General features: G+C 51.3%; 9 protein-coding genes across 9 annotated transcripts; 5 read left to right on the forward strand and 4 right to left on the reverse strand.

Moving 5' to 3' along the window:
- Positions 1 to 101: 101 nt before the first annotated feature.
- Positions 102 to 704, forward strand: N7533_007245 (uncharacterized protein; the record flags this gene model as incomplete). Its single annotated transcript, XM_057103895.1, has 1 exon — positions 102 to 704. One exon carries the CDS (start codon positions 102 to 104, stop codon positions 702 to 704), a length of 603 nt encoding a protein of 200 aa, XP_056958852.1.
- Positions 705 to 924: 220 nt separating this feature from the next.
- On the reverse strand, positions 925 to 2,834 carry N7533_007246 (chaperonin-containing T-complex subunit CCT3; the record flags this gene model as incomplete). Its single annotated transcript, XM_057103896.1, has 6 exons — positions 925 to 1,017; positions 1,071 to 1,708; positions 1,773 to 2,363; positions 2,423 to 2,631; positions 2,693 to 2,759; positions 2,810 to 2,834. The coding sequence occupies 6 exons, from the start codon at positions 2,832 to 2,834 to the stop codon at positions 925 to 927; spliced, it is 1,623 nt and encodes a 540-aa protein (XP_056958853.1).
- A 500-nt stretch (positions 2,835 to 3,334) lies between these two features.
- On the reverse strand, positions 3,335 to 4,804 carry N7533_007247 (uncharacterized protein; the record flags this gene model as incomplete). Its single annotated transcript, XM_057103897.1, has 3 exons — positions 3,335 to 3,713; positions 3,770 to 4,405; positions 4,599 to 4,804. The coding sequence occupies 3 exons, from the start codon at positions 4,802 to 4,804 to the stop codon at positions 3,335 to 3,337; spliced, it is 1,221 nt and encodes a 406-aa protein (XP_056958854.1).
- A 489-nt stretch (positions 4,805 to 5,293) lies between these two features.
- On the forward strand, positions 5,294 to 6,865 carry N7533_007248 (bifunctional AAA family ATPase chaperone/translocase BCS1; the record flags this gene model as incomplete). Its single annotated transcript, XM_057103898.1, has 2 exons — positions 5,294 to 5,446; positions 5,522 to 6,865. 2 exons carry the CDS (start codon positions 5,294 to 5,296, stop codon positions 6,863 to 6,865), a joined length of 1,497 nt encoding a protein of 498 aa, XP_056958855.1.
- A 684-nt stretch (positions 6,866 to 7,549) lies between these two features.
- N7533_007249 (uncharacterized protein) lies at positions 7,550 to 9,603 on the forward strand (the record flags this gene model as incomplete). Its single annotated transcript, XM_057103899.1, has 3 exons — positions 7,550 to 8,295; positions 8,353 to 8,784; positions 8,838 to 9,603. 3 exons carry the CDS (start codon positions 7,550 to 7,552, stop codon positions 9,601 to 9,603), a joined length of 1,944 nt encoding a protein of 647 aa, XP_056958856.1.
- Positions 9,604 to 10,545: 942 nt separating this feature from the next.
- On the forward strand, positions 10,546 to 11,926 carry N7533_007250 (uncharacterized protein; the record flags this gene model as incomplete). Its single annotated transcript, XM_057103900.1, has 2 exons — positions 10,546 to 10,852; positions 10,941 to 11,926. The coding sequence occupies 2 exons, from the start codon at positions 10,546 to 10,548 to the stop codon at positions 11,924 to 11,926; spliced, it is 1,293 nt and encodes a 430-aa protein (XP_056958857.1).
- A 1,335-nt stretch (positions 11,927 to 13,261) lies between these two features.
- N7533_007251 (uncharacterized protein) lies at positions 13,262 to 14,106 on the forward strand (the record flags this gene model as incomplete). The annotated part of the gene is made up of 3 exons (XM_057103901.1): positions 13,262 to 13,339; positions 13,391 to 13,532; positions 13,613 to 14,106. The coding sequence occupies 3 exons, from the start codon at positions 13,262 to 13,264 to the stop codon at positions 14,104 to 14,106; spliced, it is 714 nt and encodes a 237-aa protein (XP_056958858.1).
- Positions 14,107 to 14,440: 334 nt separating this feature from the next.
- N7533_007252 (choline transporter-like family protein) lies at positions 14,441 to 16,132 on the reverse strand (the record flags this gene model as incomplete). Its single annotated transcript, XM_057103902.1, has 2 exons — positions 14,441 to 15,787; positions 15,857 to 16,132. 2 exons carry the CDS (start codon positions 16,130 to 16,132, stop codon positions 14,441 to 14,443), a joined length of 1,623 nt encoding a protein of 540 aa, XP_056958859.1.
- A 595-nt stretch (positions 16,133 to 16,727) lies between these two features.
- Positions 16,728 to 19,259, reverse strand: N7533_007253 (putative GTPase activating protein (Gyp3); the record flags this gene model as incomplete). Its single annotated transcript, XM_057103903.1, has 3 exons — positions 16,728 to 17,165; positions 17,221 to 19,131; positions 19,188 to 19,259. The coding sequence occupies 3 exons, from the start codon at positions 19,257 to 19,259 to the stop codon at positions 16,728 to 16,730; spliced, it is 2,421 nt and encodes an 806-aa protein (XP_056958860.1).
- Between the last annotated feature and the right edge of the window lie 102 nt (positions 19,260 to 19,361).

A 19,361-nucleotide genomic window follows, 5' to 3' on the forward strand; every position in this document is an offset into this window, starting at 1 on the left:
GCCACCCGCCAGAAACATTTACGACCGGGAAAATAGCCCTCTAAATATTCAATCACCCAAAGATACCTCCTCGTTTCGAAGACACTCCCAACGGCACCACAATGTCCGAGCCTGGTCGCGAATCCATTCCAACAAGCGCTGACCCGCGCAGTCAGCGCCCAACCAAGCGTCGTGCCGTGACCCCCCGCTCCGAACACGCAAGTCAGATCGACACACTCTTCAAAGACCCGTCGAAGGAGGTCGCGCTGCCCGGCACAGGAAACAAGCGAAGCGGATCCTCCCTCGCACCGCCGCCAGAGATCGTCGCCAACGTACAGGGTTCCTCGGCCGGTGCGGGATCAGGCGAATTCCATGTCTACAAGGCTAGCCGGCGGCGCGAATATGAACGATTGCGCCTGATGCAGTCAGAAGTCGATAAGGACCAGGGTGATAAGGATTGGGAGAAGGAGCGCGAGGATACGAAGCGCAAGGACGATGAGAAGACTGAGAAGAATCGTCGGAGGAGGGAGAAAAAGAAGGCTGCGAGGGGTAATAAGAAGGGCCCGGATGAGCCTAATGCCCCTGGTACGGTCACGGAGGTTGGTGGTAAGGGTGGCATGAAGGGCCCCCGGGCCCCGGGCCAGCACCAGGGCCAGGATGGAACTACCGATGGGCAGCCGCAGTATGAGGAGGTCCCTGGTGTCATTATTCACGATGATGATTGAACTGGTCAACAGCAGACGGCTGGCCGACGACTCTAGGTAATACGATAGGATGGCCATGTACGATAATTTTTTTACAAAGATACCCATATGACAGTTCATTTTGGTCTAGGATATTTGTACATATAGAAAATACCCCAGAGGTAATCGTGTAGCATTATGTACGGACCTCAGGTCCATGAATCATGGTCTTTTTTGGTTCTTGGTCATACTCATCTATTACTTACTCCTCACCACCACCGCCGCCGCCGCCGCTGACCTGCTGGGCGGACTTACCACTGCAGATGTCGTCAACGCGGAGAAGCAGGCATGCGGACTATGTTTCGTTAGCAAAATGGATTTTATATTGGTGTGATCGGGGAAGCTTACCTCAATCGCCGTCTTGATGCTCTGAAGCTTGACGGCCTCGGGCTCCCACACACCGTACTCCTTCATATCAACCAGCTTGCCAGAGTCACCATCCAGACCCCAGGTGGAGTGGCCCTCGACGTGCTTGGCGCGCAGCTGGGTCAGCACGCGAATAGGGCTGACACCGGCGTTCTGTGCCAATGTGCGAGGAATGACCTCCATAGCGTCCGCGACAGCCTTGTAGGGCCATTGCTGGACACCCTCAATAGAGCGGGCAATCTGGCTGAGCTTGACAGAGACAGCCATCTCGACGGCACCACCACCGGGAGCAAGGCGGGGGTGGAAGATGACGTTGCGGGCAACGGACATGGCGTCCTGCAGGTTACGCTCGATCTCGTTGAGGATATCCTTGGAGGGACCGCGCAGCAGGATAGTGCAGGCCTTGGGAGCTGTGCATTTGCGCATGAATGTGAAATACTCGTCACCAATCTTCTCAATCTCAAAGAGACCACAGCGGGTACCGATGTCGGATTCTTGGATGTCGTCGACACGGTTGACGATAGTGGCACCAGTGGCACGGGCGATACGGTTGTTGTCGGTCTTACGGACGCGGCGGAGAGCAGTGATGTTGTGCTTCACCAGGAAGTGCTGTGCGAGATCTAATGGAAGAATTATAAGTTAGGAAAAATGGCCACTGGACTTTTACACCGTTGAGATGCTTACCAGAAACACCCTTCTCGGTAATGACGACATCGGGCTTGAATGCGATAATGGCATCGCAGATGTGCTTCACTTGTTCCTCCTCGATCTGGAGAATGCGGTTCCAGTCGTCCTCCTTGGAGACCTCAATGTTGGTCTGAGACTCGCCCTTCTTGTACTCGAGCGGGCAGTCGAGCAAGAGAACGCGGGGGTTCTCGATCCGCCTCCGCATCTTGGGGTGGGTGATATCCTTGTTGACCATGACACCATCGATAACCTCGGAGTCCTCAATTTGACCACCGGGGATCTTCTCAATACGCGCGTAACGCTTGATATCCACCTCCTGCTTTCCACCACCAACATCAAAGGAGACTGTACGGACGGCATTCAGTGCCAGACCGCACATGAGGTCAGACCACCGGGAGACAAACTTGGTTCCGATGGAGGATTGGATCAGGTTGTACATGGCCTTGTCATCGTGGATATCGACCGGGGTGGAGACTTCCTCGATAATGGTGAGGGCATCGGCGAGAGCGCGCTTGAAGGCAGAGATAATGACGACGGGGTGGATGTTACGTTCGAGCTGAGGGAGGGCCTGGGCAAGTATTTCACCGGCTATGATGTTATCAGTATTTTTTTCCTGGGGGTGGCTTCGAGATAGGGGAGAGTTGTACCCAGAATGATGACCGTTGTGGTTCCGTCACCGACTTCCTCATCTTGAGTACGGCTGAGCTCGATCATGCTCTTAGCAGCGGGGTGAGACACCTCAATTTCACGGAGAATGGCGTGTCCATCGTTGGTGAGCACGATACCGCCCATTGGGTCAAGCAGCATCTTCAGCATCGCCTTGGGACCGAGACATGACCGAATGATGTCGGCCACACTAAGGGGTTATTCGATTAGTGTTATGCGGAGATTATCGCGAAGGGGGAATTGAATCGTACGTCTTTGCTGCGGTAATGTTCGACAGCTGTGCCCGACGGCCGACCTGTCGGTCACCGGCATTGGTGTCTGTCGAGGGGTTAGCAATGTCACCGACGCTACCGAAGAGGGGCACAAACTCATCACCACCACCGGAGCCTGCATATTTGCGGTGGTATAACGGAGGGTTGAGGGAAATAAGGAAGCGGGCTCGGGGACGATAGAATCGAATTCAGAAGAGCTCCCGAGATTGAACAGTCAGGAGAAGCCAACTCGGATCCACGTCGATGCCCGCCAAATTTCCAAAGTGGGAGCTTCTGGAATAACCGCACTAAACCCGAACAGGTAACAGCAAACCAGTCAAACCGAAGGCGGTGGAAGATTTATTTACTTTAAAGGAACCCATTAGAACAATAATACTAGTAAATCATACATCTGGTTTTGGAGAAGAATGGAAAATTCTAGAGATATTATGATAACTAGGTCCAGATTGCATAGATCACATTTCAAATCCTTATAGAGCTGATGTATCTCGGACCAATCCGACTCACTTCTATCGTACAGTATCTTCAACCCCTCCATGTAGTTTACAACACGCTTGTTATGAACCTCTATATAAGTTCCACCGTGGTAGAAATCGATCTCTCAGCAGAAATATCATAAGGTCAGTATTCCCGGCTCTCGCCAATCTCACACACGTCAAAGACACCCTTTTCAGGCATGTCGAACTTCTTCAGTGCGGTCTTCAGCTTCTCCGGGGGCTCAAGAACATCCTCCTCGGTAAGAACCCACGTTCCCCAGTGCATTCCAAGTGCATTTTTGCATTTGGTATCTTGGAAAATGTTAACGGCATCATGAGGATCGACATGTGCCGGGCTCCAGATATGACGAGGGGCATATGCTCCGATAGGAATTAAGCCCAGGTCAAAGGGACCTCGGAATTCGCCCACTTGTTTAAATGCGGGGCAGATAGGATAGTCGTACTTGGGGTCATGGTCATCCTCGCCTTCGGGAAGCTCGGGGACTGCCTTGTAGCCAGTGTCACTGTTCGACTAGTTAGTTCACCTGTACTCGTCTCGATAGCATCGCGAATGACCGACCCTGTGAAATACACCTTGCTACCTCCAGACTCAATAGACCAAGAGCCCCATAGAGTCTTGAAGCGGTCGAAGGGTGTGCGAGCAGTAACATGCTGAGAGGGCAAGAACCCAAGTCGAGCCCTTATCTCCGCCGGACCAGTTGTGGCTTTTCCTGTAACCTCCATTTGGGCATTCGCATCATTCGATGGGGACAGAGTGATGTCGCGCTCATCCCACCAATCCATTTCTGTCACCTTCTCGATTCCACAACTATGGAACCAGGACTTATTCCCTAGCGGAACGAAGAAATGACAGTTGGGGTGTAACTTGGCGATTTCAGTCACACCAGGGTGGGAGAGATGATCATAATGATTATGCGAAATAACCACAGCATCGATCAAGGGGATATCCTTGATCTCACAAGGAGCGGGCGTGTATCGCTTCGGTCCCAGCAGGCCGTAAGGACCGCAATGCTTGTCCAATACGGGATCGAAAAGAACCCGAAGTCCACCAGGGAATTCAATGTAATAGCAGGCGTGTCCTAGCCATGTTGCACGAAGTTTTGTGGTATCTCGAGTAGGAAGGAATTCGGGCTTTCGAACGGTGACGGTTGGACCTGAAGTGTCGGGTACATTGGCTTTGCCGGTCAAGCGACGCCTATCACGAGAAGAAGAAAAAAATAGATTAGATGATGAACTTGAAGGTTTTCTTTCCTTTTCAGCCTTTTCCGGAACACTTACATGAGCATTTCACGGACATTGCTGAAATCCACATCTTTCCATGAGCTGGAAGGAAATTTCTGGTTAGGATCATGCGACAACCAAAGGCGTAAGCAAACGCGACCACTCACTCCCAGGGGTTTCTAAAGCCTGATTTTCCATGATGACTCTTTTCCAAGACATCTTCGGGGGCTGGCCTGGCTGGGGAGGTGGCCACTGTCAACGCGTAGAGCACACCGGTCGTGGTCGAGCCCATATTGCGGACGGGCGAATAGAAGGTGGAAGTCAAGTAATTCGGCCGCCGACAAATTCGGGGACGCTGTAGAAAAGCAAGCATGAGGGAATGCTGATGCTCTTATATACACCCCAATCCACTCGACCGCGAACCCTGCGCCAGGCCGCTATGATTGGGAGGAATGCGGAAGGTTTTTGAAGAAGACCCAATCGATTTGGCCCCCGATATCTCCGGGGCGGAGTTGGCCATTCTCGCCCTCCGTCGGCTCCATGTGAAGACCGTTTCCCCGCAAGGTCTCGACTCCGGAGAGAAGCTGTGAAGCTGCCAGCCGATCAATAGTTTGACCGTCACGATCAAAGATGAAAGTAACAGAAAAATGAAATTCATCCGAGTAGTGTCGCACGAACTGGTGACCCCCAACTTAGGCCCGATTCTATCACCGTCGTCACGCCAGCCCCGGCCCGTTATAACTCCGATATCGTTTCTTATCGTCCTATGGTTCCTTCAAGGTAAGGTTCCTGCTAAAAGATTTCTGGAAGACAACACGCTCCAGTCAATACTGTTTTCATATTTCCCTTCGACTCGGCCAGCATGGAGCCAAATGGAGCTTCCAATGCTGTGCCATCTGCGGGCGATCTGATCTTGCAGCAGAAGACACAGGCGGTCCAGAACGCGCAACAAGCCGCGCAAAATGGGGACGGGAGCCTTTTTTCCCAATTAACGAATAATCCTTTGTTCACGGCGGTATGCTTGCTCCAATTAGCTCTCAATTAACATCTTCTTTTTTTTTCCATTCGTCTAACCCGGCTATTTCCCTAGGGCTTTGGACTGGCAGGTTTGGGTGCAGGTTTGACCTTTGCGCAAAAGGGTTTCCGTCATGGTGCAGCTCTAATCCGTCGCCGCATGCTGGTAGACGTCGAGATCAGCATTAAAGATGATTCATACCCATGGTTCCTACATTGGATGACCCTCTATCAACAATCACAACTCTCCGCAACGCGTGCCGCTGCCCAGAATACCGGGTTTATTGATCGCATGCTCCAGAAGATGACCCCGGGCATGCGACACCTTTCCATCCAGACCTCCAAAGTCGAACGGGCAAACGGCGCGATCCAAACACACTTCTCTCTGGTACCGGGCCCCGGGAAACACGTCCTTCGTTACAAAAACGCTTTCATCTTTGTCAACCGTATGCGAGAATCGAAATCCCGCGACATCCAAACCGGTAAACCTTGGGAAACAATTACCTTAACTACTCTCTACTCCCACCGTCACATATTCGAGGACCTATTCACCGAGGCTCATGATTATGCTGCGAAATCACACGAGGGAAAGACGACTATCTATAACAGCTGGGGAACGGAATGGCGGCCATTTGGGCATCCACGACGGAAGCGTCCGCTCGAGTCGGTGGTCCTCGCTGAGGGAGTCAAAGAACGTATTGTCGATGACGTGCAAGACTTTATCGGGAGCGCTTCCTGGTATCACGATCGCGGCATCCCATACCGACGCGGATACTTGCTTTACGGACCCCCGGGCACCGGTAAAAGTTCATTCATCCAAGCGCTTGCTGGCGAGCTGGACTACGACATTGCCATCATAAATCTGAGTGAACGTGGGCTTACGGATGACCGGTTGAACCATCTCTTGACGGTTGTTCCAAACCGCACTTTGGTTTTGTTGGAGGATGTTGATGCGGCCTTTTCCAACAGACGCACACAGTCTGAGGCTGATGGCTACCGTGGAGCCAATGTGACCTTCTCCGGTCTGTTGAATACGCTTGATGGTGTCGCCAGTGCCGAGGAGCGTATCATCTTCCTTACCACTAACCACGTGGAACGACTGGATGAGGCCTTGGTCCGACCTGGTCGTGTCGACATGACCGTCCGCCTTGGCGAAATCACTCGCTATCAAGTTTCCCGCCTTTGGGATCGTTTCTATCAAGAAATCGATACTGAGGGCACACACCGCCAGATCTTCCTCAACCGACTCCAGGAGCTTGGTTTGATCGAGGACGAGAACGGCCAGAAGGCAGACCGTTCCAAGACTACTAGCGCGGCTGCTTTGCAAGGCTTGTTCCTATATAATAAGGGTGACATGGAGGGTGCAATCGCAATGGCCGAGGGGCTGATGTATTCTGTGCATGACGAAGCCTCGGTTTGAGTGCTCTCAAAGCAGTATACTGTACAATAAGATGTAAATATAACGCTAATAGACTGGTGTCTTCGATTTCTCTCCATCAACTTATCCCCGCATTTACCGGTGGGCGGGGTTAAGATCTTGAGCTACCCTACCGGTTCGACTAGTTGGCCAACAGCCAACAGGCAACGCCATAGTGGACCACCATTAGATGAAGAAACTCATTGTCTTCTTAGCCTATTTTTCAACGTCATGCACCTGGTTTGTATGCGCCGACTGCTCGGGGCGCTAACTTAGCCGTGAGATTCCTACCGAGTTGACCGCCAATTGCTATCCAGGAACGCCAGAAACAAAAGAGATTTGCAAAAAGGAAATTCCGTTCCCATCTGTGGCATCGGTGAAACCAATCATCAGGCATGCTCGACGCGCCGGTCGTTCAAGTCACTGTTCTCATCCCACCGCAGCAGCCAATCACCGCCGTCACACTCTAGGCGCCGCCCTAAAAATAGTGCCTGTCACATTCGAGGCGCTTTAGCACCTGGCTGCATTAAACTGCAACATGTAAAGCCCAGCGGTCGATATGGACTATATGTTTTTCGAAACGCCCCCCTGGTCGGGTCTTGTTCGTGAATCCTATGTTTGCCCCGGGACTTCTATTCCAGTGCATTGATATTCAGCACGGGACTGTATCCCATCGCAACCAACACAATGAGTCAATTTCAATTATTCCCGCCTCCTTCGCCTGAGGTTAGAGCGCAAAGAAATCCATTTCGAAAAGGTGTCAAAAAGCCTGTGCCGAAGAACGAACCGCCATCTCCTATCCCGCTTGAAGAGATCAAGAGCTCTACGAATACGGAGTCGGTATTGCTTCAAATCATCGAAGACACTCAACATTTTCCACCTCCACCAGCTTTACCTGCTACAAACTTCGCACGATCGAAGTCACCCGCCACACAATCATCCCAGCAGTCGAAACCTCCCCAGTCTCCTCGCAACCGAAGGCATCAAAATACCAGTCCAATGAACCATCGGCCCTTGCCCTCACAAGGCAGCGCCGGCGATAGTAGTAGCAACAGTGATCAGAATACGAATTCAACTACTTCCCCTCAATCTTCCCAATCTTCCGTTTCTCCACTGCCGATGAGATCAATGTTCCCCCGCTTTGATCCAAAGACCTCGCTCAACACACAAGATAACGATTCACAAATGCCTACCGAAACCCTCAAGCCCAAGCCTAATCGCAGGCCAAATCTCACGCTAACTACAACGTCTGATATTGACCATGTTCTTGGACCAAAGACTGTCCCTGCAAGCGTGCTCAACTTCCCAACCGGTGCCTTGGAGCCAGAGGAGATTCGATACTCCTCTGTTCAGGATTTGGAAATGCTTTGGGAAGCAGCCAATGGTCAAAGGCCGCGGAACACGTGTGGTACAGTTAATCTTCGCTTGACAAGGTAATTTATACCCAACGACCTTTGCCGGTCAATTCAATTTGCTAAATTCTTCTCCAGAACCGGTCCCGCGACTTTTACATTCGGGAACTCCAACCAACCATTTTATACGCTGCAAACTTTTTCGAACAACGACATAGCTATATCTCGTGGAGCGCCATCAAATCCAGAAAGTGACATTCCAATTATGGGTCTAAGTCTCGAAGAACGCCGACGTAGAGAGCATCCCAACGACGGACTTGTTGCGCTTCTTTTTTCCAGATTAGCTGCTATGCTTGCCATCGAGCAAGCAGCCGAGGTCAGCAAAGAACATCAACTTACTCCCTCTGAAGCTGGCGAAATAGAACAAGACGCTCTGAAACGAGCTGCCGCACAGGAGTCCTGTCGACTGTCCTGGAATCGCAACCTACGCCTCTACGAGCTTCGCCACCCATCACTATCGAAACGACAACCGCCAGCTTTAGTGGGAGCTGCGGGCATTCCCCTCTCCCGGTACGATCTCAGTCTTCCGGCATGCTTCATATCGCTGTATCTGCGCCTTCAAGCGACGCAGTACTTACCCAACCACCAACGATCATTGTCACTGGACCAGTCTCCATGGAGGCTGCGCAACAGGCTGCCACGGCACGAACATCCATACTCCCCGTTACAGACTCCGATGAACCGCTAGCGGCTCTCGATCTGGCAACCCGAACTCTGTCTATCTCCCCAGCTGCAGTCATCGCGACTATCCCCTCGCTATATGCGATCGACTCGCTAGTCGCGGCAATACTCGCTGTTGCTGTCTCTGACGAGATCACCAATCCCATCCTCGCCGATATGGAGATTGGTAGTACCCACCACTCATTTGAATCATATACGAACAGCGAGCCGATGGCTGGAGTGCCTTACCGCGGGAGACTCGTCACGACACTTGCTGAGCGCGAAGACTACGCGGAAAGTCTCCATCTCGCATCTCAGATTGAAGATGCCAATGCAAAGGCCGAAGCCGCAGCGAAGCGGAAGAGCCTCTTCAAGTTCTGGGAACGATCGAAGCCGAGCTCTTCTACATCTGCGAGCGGGCGTATGGCCAAGAAGGGCAAGAATAAAGGGCAACAGGTTGTTGTTGAGGAATTCGATCTCGAAAAGTACGGCCGGTATGGCCCTGAATCGTCTCGGAAAGGCGAGAAACTGCCAGGGATTACTCGGACCATCTTGAAACTTCTGTTCTGGGGATTGGAGTTATTCGTCAAGGGGTTGACACTCGCCGTTAAGCTCCTGGCATGGCTGCTGGTGAGGGCGACGCGCTGTGTGACAAGTGAGAAGTTCTGAGCTGGCTTTGGAACAATAATTTGGAGTTTCTGTGCAGGGTTTTAATGATTGGAATGTCTTTTTTGTCACGATTTTATTAGAGCGATGGATGATTTTCTTTGGACCAGTATACCCAATGGATTTGTGTTTGCAGTTTTTATTCTTCTTGTGCCATCAGACATCTGCTTCACCCTAGAGCCACAACCCAAAGAGTACCTATCGGAATAGTATTACAGGTCGGTTTTGATATTTTGAGGGTAGTAGATTCATGGTCTTCGTCATTCACCGAGTCATATAGTATCTGGCTTTTTACTGGAGCTATTACCAAGCGAGTCAGATGGAATAGTATTGGCTCAATCTAGACAGTGAACTCCAATCTGCAGACTTCCTGTTAAATGTTTGAAAAGGTGATCGTCTGATAAATATCCTATTATGGATTAGTGCCAGGGTCTAGTTTTCATCAACGAGGCTCCATATCGGAACGACCTGATCATTTTTGAACCAGGGCAACATTTCGCCGTTTTGATCTCAGTTCAATCAAAGAAATTATATACATCAAAAGATATCAATATTCTCAAGTATCTCTTCAGCTGGTCTTACTAAGTCCCCAATCTCATCACCAGAAGCCTCGTCTCGTATTGCTCAATTCAGAGTTAGGTCTCTAAGCCACTGGCGCCGCCAAGCCCGACTCGTCCCTTTTACGAACCAGTAGGACCAATCTCACCAGCGCAAAAAGTGGGTGCTCAATGGGCGAGGCCATTAGCTTGCTTACAGAGACCTGAGGCTGGCAGGGTCGGTGCTCCTCGTAGCGAGACACTGCCCAGGTTGGAGATTAAAAAGTTTAGGGGTGATCCGGCTTTTACCCGATGTATATAGCGCAGTAGGTACCTGCAAGGCGTCGTATCCGTAAAATCCGAGTTTTCCCTTCACAAACCTGCATCTTTTGCGTAGATTCGAGTGACGATGATTTGGAGACGAGCAACCGGCCTGTGCGGTCTTGCTTTTCTCCCTGTTACGTGGGCAATTACGTTCCCAGGCACTGAACCGACTGCTACAGGTCACGCAGCCTTGCAACCGGATTGCCCTCAGCCGACTGCCGTAGGGAATCAGAGGAGGGATTTCCTGCGTCGTGGCGATGACGAGGATGCGTTTGTGAGCTCTTTCATTGCGGGTGAATCAAGCTTGCTTTATTTCCCTTCTGCTTCGACAACAGTTACCTCGTGGATGCCTCAAAGTGTGTGTGGGTACATTGATGCTGTTTGGGATGACTGTAAGTGACTAGTCAATCGTCTTTTTCCCAATCTTATTCGACATCTCTTCGGCAGAGGATCAAAGTAGCTGATGTTCATACTTTCCAGATTCATCGATACGATGCCAGGACAACTACCAGTGCGTCTTTCATACTTCCGATAGCCATTACCCGGGAATGGTAGGCTGTTGTGATGGCGGCAAACCAGAAAGTTGCGCCTGGGAGACAGTCTGCTACAACAGGAAACAGGTTTCTGCAACTCCTTCGGTCTTGAACTCCCCCACGAACATATTCGCCATATATTGTACCGAATCAGACTACCCGGAATGTCGAACATGGATATATCCCCAGCTGGATATAACCGATTACGGCTGCCACGACACCAAGACCACTCAAACCCTAGCATTGATTGCTGTCGTGGATACAACATCAGCCACTGGGGGTGGTGTCTCAGCCACTCAACCTGGCACCGTCACGACCACTGACCTAGAAGCCATTTATCCCACAGTCGCGGCTATCAGACCTCAGGTCGTTGATGCTAGTTGGATCGACATATACGTTTCAGGCACTGGAGCCACATCCCAGAAGGTAGACAAGGCGACTTCAGTCGGAAATTCCGGGTCATCTTCTGCCTCGGCAACTGCAACATCCGACTCAGACTTGTCGTCTTCAAATTCAGGCTCAAAGTCTGGAGGTTCCTCGAAATCGACCAATACAGGCGCCATTGCCGGTGGTGTCGTTGGTGGTGTCGTTGGTGCTGCGGGCATTGCCGCTGCAGGATTTATGTTTTTCCTGCTCAAGAAGAAGAGAAAGCAAGCAGAAGCCGGAGCCTATCAACCTGGACAAGGTGATGGTGGCGCGATGCCGCCTCCCCCGCCACCGCTTGAGGATGTGGCTATGACTATGCCGCAGCCAATGCATGAAGTCGAGGGAACTACGCCACAGAAGTACGCAGAGGTGGACGGTTACGGCGCAGAGCACAAGCTCCCTTCGGAGATTGCGGGCAGTGAGATTACAGGGAAAGCCTACGAGATGGATTCGAAGAACTCTGTTGCGGAATTGCCTGGTACCAATGGTCCATTGCACAATCATTAATAGTGATGGATGAGTTTGTGATGATTTAATACTAGTATATACAAAAGATACCCTTGTCACATCGGTTTTGAATTCTTTATTGGCATGCAGTAATCAGTGATTTGTGGTACATTGTATTTCTTTAGAAGTTTCGAATATCTTCAAGTTAGCTGACCTCACGTTTCTGATTTCCATGATTTGAAAGACAGGTTGTGCCTGCTGAATGATGGGGGTTTAGCTAGTATGTGCTACTTAAAGTAAAGCATGTAACTAGTACTCACAGTCCTCGAGTTTCAGGTTTAATGCATGCCGTCTGCTGAACGTTGGCCAGGAGATAAGAGGTGGTTGCTAATTCATCCGTCGGGTCGGTCGATCATTTCTTCAAGTTGATATCCTATTCATAGACCACGGGCTTTGCCACATAGCATGCTACTTTACGGGCTGCCAGGTGTCGGCCATAAGTAGATCAATCCCTAAAAGGGCAATGAAGCTATACGTCCAAAAAAGAAAACCAAAGCTCGCTCACAACAAGTAAAAAGGTGAACTGGGAGTAATTTCTGAACACTCCATCAAAGATACATAAGGTGGATGCGAAATCAGTACTTAGCAGATACTGATGCACAAGTGAAGCTAACTGCTTGTTACTAGTAGATGGTTAACTACGGTAAGCGCCCGGCATGCAAGTGACCCAAGCTATGTACATGGTACATAATGGCGGGGGCCAAAAGGTGCACGAAAGTCGATTCTCGCAAGTCAACTACTCAAAGGTTTAAAGGACCAATTCGCATGATATACAGCTTTTTTTGACGCTGTCATCAGCCGTCAACTTTGCAGAGGTAATTGGGTTAGGATTTCTTGGATACAATTTCCCTGAACAACATTCCTTAGTAGGAAGGGTTACTAGGGATACTGCCAGGCACGACGAAAGGGACATGGCAACTGGCACATTCTTGTGTCATTCCGCAGCGATCGGCAGGGGAGATGTGTACGTGTAGGCTGTGAAATGGACTGCACTGTACGGTCAGATGCCAGTCGAATCTTATCCATATAGTGTGAGTGTCGTCTTCCTTCCCGTTCGAGTCACTTTCCAGAATGCCTGAGCGTCATAAATGCCCGAACCAGTATTCAAATGGTTGCGCTGGTCTAGGGAGCCAAGGGATACAGGGCCGCAGAACAATTCTTGACCCTGTTTGTTGATTTAGCGATTGTGTACTTAAAGCCGATTCTGAATCCCTGAGGCTCGACGCCATCTGTGTCCCATACTGTTCTAATCTATTCAATCATTGCTAAAGATACTTCTACTCAAAATCACTCCTTCTCACATTTCGGCCAAGAAGAAAAAGCTTCAATTTCAAGATGCGTTCCTTCATTGCTACCGCTCTCTTCGTGGCTGGCGTCAGTGCCAAGATGAGCAGCGACTACCTTGACTGTGCTGTAAGTGATACTGATGTACACTATGTTTGAATTAAACCCTAACTCTGCTAGACCGCCGCTATGGACGGCATCGACACCTCCAAGTTCAAGGATTGCACCGATCTGAGCTCTGATGAGTGCTTCTGCAACAACAAGGATGCCATCGAAAACCTGAGCGAGTCTGCTGAGGCTGTCTGCAAGGAAGCCGGCATCGGTACGTTCAATCCCATTAACTTCGAACAATAGTATAAAACGTCATGCCTAGGGGGGTCAATTATAACTAACATCACCCAGACCTGAGCTCCCTAAGCTCTCTCTGCTCCAGCGACCGCGTCTCAGCACCGGCTCGCCACGCCTCCAAGCCCATGGAACCCGCCAACATGAACATCAAGCGCGCCTACTCCCCCTCCAGCGAGACCGAAGATAAGATGCCCGAGCCCCGCGTCGTTTATGTGACCATGACCGAGACCCACAGCGCGTGCAGCTGCAAGACCACGCCTGCCCCGGCGCACATCTCCCAGATTCCCGTTGACGTCCCTGTCAGCTCGAGCATGATTGGCATGCTCGCTGCCTCGTCGCCCGTTATCTCTAACGGTGTTCTCATCCCCGCCTCCTCTTCTTCTGTCCTCTTCGGCTCCCAGGCTTCGGCTGCGACTCCTGCGCCCAGTGGTGCGGATCCTAACCGCTTCTCTGCCTTCCAGGGTGCCGCGCCTCAGGTCAGCGCTGCCCACGGTGGTATCGCTGCTCTCGGTGTTGCGGCCTTCATGGGTGTGATGATTGCTCTGTAAGAAGTTAATGGGTTGAGTGGAGGCAGTGGTGTTTATTTTTCTTGTCCTTTGTCTTGCCTGAATAATAGGGCTTATTTCTTTTCTTTTCTGTCTCGGAGTTTATACGGGCGTTGTTTTGCATTTTCACAAATTATTTATCAGATCGCAGTTGTAATGATCAATGAAACATCGTATGTTACTCCTTGTATAGTCGTATTTCTTTATAAGAATAAAAATTATTTAGCGTTTACTCATCTCAGACTCATCACCTGGCCAGGCAAACTCCATGTCTCCTCGAAGCGGAAACCAAGATCAGGTCAAGTCCACAATCCCTTTACCCCATCAATGTGCAGGTTCAAGCATGGATTGCCTGCTGCACCTTGGGATACAACTCCACCAGCTTGTAGTATATCTCCGGGTGGTCGTTAATCATGACCTGGGGATCCCAACCCATAGCGACAAAGATGGTCTCAACACCGCTCCCGATGGGGGTCATAAAGACTTGGCAGACCTGCAATCCGATCAAGAAAGCGAAAGCCATGATCACGGCAGTGAAGTCCCCGTCGTTGTTGTAGGCAGGCTTGGTGAACTGCAGATACAAATAGGCCAACAAGGCGCACACATAGGCCACGAATGTTGAGCCCATAGTCAACACCGGCCCAATTAGGCAATCCTGAACCAAAGCATCGACACCACGATCACGCATCATTTTCCATGTATCCTTTGCTGCAGGTACATAAGCTTTTCCGTATAGGGCGATGTGGCAAAATGCGTAGCGGTTAAAGAGCGTAACAAGCCAGTCCAAGAGCGAAATAAAGCAACCCAAGACCCAGAACAAGATACTGCCAACAATGTTTCCTTGACCGGCTTCCTGGCGCTGCGCAACGGAGCATGCTTGGCGCATCATCTGGATAAAAGCAATGATCAGACTGCCCAGGCTGATGCTTCCGAAAGAGTACGTAGTGGCCCGTCGGAACGCACCCCGAGTTGAACCCTTGGGCATACCACTGGGAGATTTGCTCCAGAAATACCACGATCCGTAAAGACCGGCGATGGTGGTGTGCACGGTGTTCTTGATCCACTCACTGAACCAGTACATGGCGAAAGTGACGTAGACGACCAATCCAATAACTTTGGCGTTACTACAGCCGCCGTTTGCGCAGGATGGATTCACGCCTGTGGAATCTGGCTCATAAGCGACGTAAATTGCGACGAGAGTCACTGAGAACCAGGCCGAGAAAGCGACAGTCACAAGCCCGCCTAGCGCACTGACGAGGAAGACATGGCCATAGTTTCGCGCGACGTCCATGGTGGTCTGGAGCATGAAGGCCGTGAATGGGATTCGCGGGATCCAGCTGATGAAGCATATAATAGCGAAGACACCGAATAGAAGGAATACTATTCCACCGCCATACTGCTTGCGAGCGATGTAGTAGATACCAGTTGCTAGCGCAAAGACGATGTTCAAGATGCCGGTTACCCAGATGAAAGTCTTGGTGAAATACCGTGCGCCCATGAAGTATGCCCAAGAAAGCACGAGGGCGACCACGAGGACAAAGATGAAGAGAACCAGAGTATTGGTGTTGAGGGAGAAGTCATTGGCCGAGTCGTAGATGCCACCTCCGCTGAACCCTTTGTTGGTTGCATACTTGTGAATGGTGATTCCTGATACAGCAGCATATCCGAGGAAGACAGCGATCAACTGGAGAGGGAAGTGAGGTCGTTAGCTGGGTCTATAATTTTGGGGTTACCTCGAGTGTGGAGAACCAACCAGCAATCCTGCCCACAGATCATTGTACTTTGGCTTCTCGATCTTGAATGCCTGATCAAAGGTGCTGTATGGAGGAGGAGGATTTTCGGGATATTGCGACGGTGGAGGCTTAGACTCCGGAGGCTGCTGATAATTGGGCTGTTGGTAATTTTGCTGTTGATAGTTTTGCTGCTGCTGATAGCCATTTTGCTGATAGCCATTTTGTTCATAGTTCGGCTGGGCCCGCGGGTCAAAGCCCTGATTTTGGTCGTAATAAGAAGATGCTTGACCACTCATAACTGCATGCTCCGTGTAAGGGCGGATGATCAAGAGGATAATAGAAAGGGAAAAGATCAAAATGAGGGGGAGATGGGGGAAAAGCAAGGAGCAGCTCTGCTTTTTGAATTCCGCATTGGCAGGTGCATGACGACACGAACCAAAGGAAAGAGCGATCACCGATCACCCCCCAAGTTCAAAAAAGAACGATCGACCAATCCCGGACCTTGCCAAGCCCCGCGGTTCCTCTAGTTTACTTTAGTTCCTTAGCTAGTCAATCAGCCCTGTACCCTACCCAGGGTACAGAGACCCCGTTCATTGATAATGTTGGCTTCAAAATTTCATTCCACAAAATTGGGTGCCGAGAGTCCAAGTAGCGCTGCCTGCTTGGCGTAGCATTGATATGTACAGTACTCCGTACGGAGTTAGAAATGAATATGCGTCTATGATGCGAGTTCCCCCCTTTCCCAGTCATTCCCCCCCCGTTGCCGAATAGACGCCAGCCCAAAAACAAATGATAAAATGCAAGGATCCCCCACCCGTTCTCGCGGGTTGCTCTGTCGAAACCCGACAAAGACCGATTATGATTACAGAAATTAATGGCACGCAAACGGGGCTAGCGGAATGCATGCTGCTTGAGTTGACGCCAGGAGTGCACCACCCGTTCCTCAACTCGGGGTGCCTGGTTGCGAGAACGGACCGTGAAATCGTCCGTCGCTGATGGTATCTGGCCCTTGCTGAAAGCGACCGACCGGCGAAGCTTCTCTTGACGAACGGCGACCCGACGCGAGGCGCGCAGCTCTTCGATCCGGCCTTGGCCGACGCGGTTTTTTCGAATGAAACAATCGTCGAGTAGAGTGTTCGCATCCAAAAGCTTCTTTGGGACGGTTTGTACCACCTGAAAGACCTCCATCGGGTCTGAAACAGCGAGAATATCGCGCTCACATGCTTTGAAGATGGCGAGTGAGACGCGGAAAAAATGTTTTCGAGCCCTCATAGAAGAAGATGTCCCAGACTCGTAGGGTGGTCTCCAAAGGTAAAGTTCCAATGAAAACTGACATAAGCCAGTTTGTTAGCCCCAGCGTGATGTCCGGCAGGCGGGAGTTCACCGTGAGTGGTGGCAGTTTGCCTCGTGTGGGTGGCGCCCCTTCCATACTGGCAATCTTAGAATAGATGCCGGGCATGGAGTCCCGTAAGAGAACCATCAAAATCCAAAGATCGATGTTCGCACCCTCGAGACTGATCTCATGCGTTCCTGGCAAGTAGACCGACGTCACGATGTGCAACATCCAGAACGCCTTCTCCTCTGGGAGGAAAAGGAGAAGCATGCCCGTGATGAAATTCAATGATTGTGTGTAGCCCACCTTCGGGTTGTGAAGCGAAAAGGCATACAGTACCCGGCGCAGGGATTGAATCATGGACGTCTCCATGGTGTCAGTCTGAAACTGGGGATTGCTACTTCCAGATTTTCCGGCAGCATCAGTCATATCTGGTTTGAAGTGGAGGCTATCCGGAAAGGTACGATGAAGATCCCGCTCAATGTGCTCTTTGTCATCGTTGCTAGGAGAAGCCATGACTTTCTTGACAAGCTCGTCATACAGACCAACATTGCGATTCAAGAGCTCGTACCCGCCGGCATACCAGAACCAAGCCGCACCTCGATACTCGGATGGGATGCCCTTTCGTACAAACCGCTTCACTTTATTGGACTTTGCCGGGAAAGTAGTAACATCGGTAGTAGGCAATCCATTCTCTTTCATGAGATCCTGCCATTTTGCGCGCCTTTGGGCCGCATAATTGGAGTAGGGACCTTTCCAAGCCTCGTATTGTTCCAAGGTGACGTACTGTGTCGCTTTGCGAAAGCCATAGTCATCCCGCGTGTCAGTTCCAGAACTGAGCGGTGGTGGGACGGGACCGGGTATTATAATTTTCGACGGCTGTCGCTGACGGGGCGACAGGGGAGTAGGCGATGATTGGAGTGGAGGTGGTGGAGGTGGTGGTGATGGCGGCTGAGGTGGGAGTGATGATGATGTAGGCGCTGGTTCGGGGACCACAGCCTCTGGATGAGTTTCCTCGAATTGGATTTGTTCCAATGGATTGGGCATTGGCCACGGCGTTTCTGGTGGAGATTCTACAGCAACAAGGGGATCCGGGGCAGTGCGCCCGAGAAGATAGAAGTCAGACGGTATCGATCCTAATGGGACAGGCTCCGGAAACCCCGTTAATGGCAGGGGAGGGATAGGCGGAATATCGTCCAGCGATGTCCGAATTGGAGGAGGGGGTTCTTCAAAAGTTGTATCCCGTGACGGTGGAGGGGTGATTGACGGCGCCTTACTATCTGCCCGAGACTTTGGCGAGGCCGGCTCCTCCGTCACATCACTGAAGCCGTCAAGATACATGGAGATTGCATCTTCCACACTCATGCCTTCGTCCATCCCATATGGCGCGCAGGGTGTGTCGGGTGATAGATCCGTGATAGAGCTACTCTTTGTGAGAACACTGCTACGCTCAGTTCCACTCGTTTGTTCAATGCTGGACCGTGAAGTGAAATTGGAGTTGACACTCGTCCGTGGACCATCATCATCGGCAGGGCCGTTCGAGGGGAAACGGGGCAACGGCAGGCAATGAGCATTGACATTGAAATGGGCGTCTTGTCGGCGGTCCGGCGATTCCTGCGTCCTGGGCCGTCTGTTATGCAATCGGGAAGTTGACATTGAAATACGTAGACCGCCCCTAGTTGGCGGGGCCTTTCGGTGGTTGGGCCGGTCAACATCGCTATCGTGAGGGTGGCATTTGGGAGGTTCGGGGACGGAGTGAAAGAGCGAGCTGTTTCCGCAGCGGGGCGGCGAACTCTCCAGTCGTCGTTTGTTTCTTGCTGCGGAGAACCGGCCCGAAGTGACATAGGTAGCCATGGGCGCTCTTCTGTTGCGCTCGGTGGTGCTGTTGGTAAAGGCGAACGTGCACGTGGCTGGTGATGCGGAGAGTGCGGAGAGCGCGGCGACGATCTTGGCGATGGTTGTCTGGTTCGCGCGTGTGGATCAATCTTTAAAGAATCCAGACGCGGTGGCGGAAGGACCTTTCGACGGCCACGCAAGTCCGATTCAACCGACAGCGGCGGATATCGAGGGGCTACAAGTTCTGTGACCATGGCCACGATCTAGTACCCAGGACCCGCTGGACATTGGTTTATGGCGAAGAGGAGAGAGGTCGGAGAGGCCGGCGGGCGGCTCGGAGGTGGTATGCAAATGAA

The sequence above is a fragment of the Penicillium manginii genome, assembly GCF_028828005.1.
Source record: "Penicillium manginii strain IBT 31320 chromosome Unknown utg000005l:1.0-5665137.0:1.0-5668048.0, whole genome shotgun sequence".
Taxonomy (NCBI): Eukaryota; Fungi; Ascomycota; class Eurotiomycetes; order Eurotiales; family Aspergillaceae; genus Penicillium; species Penicillium manginii.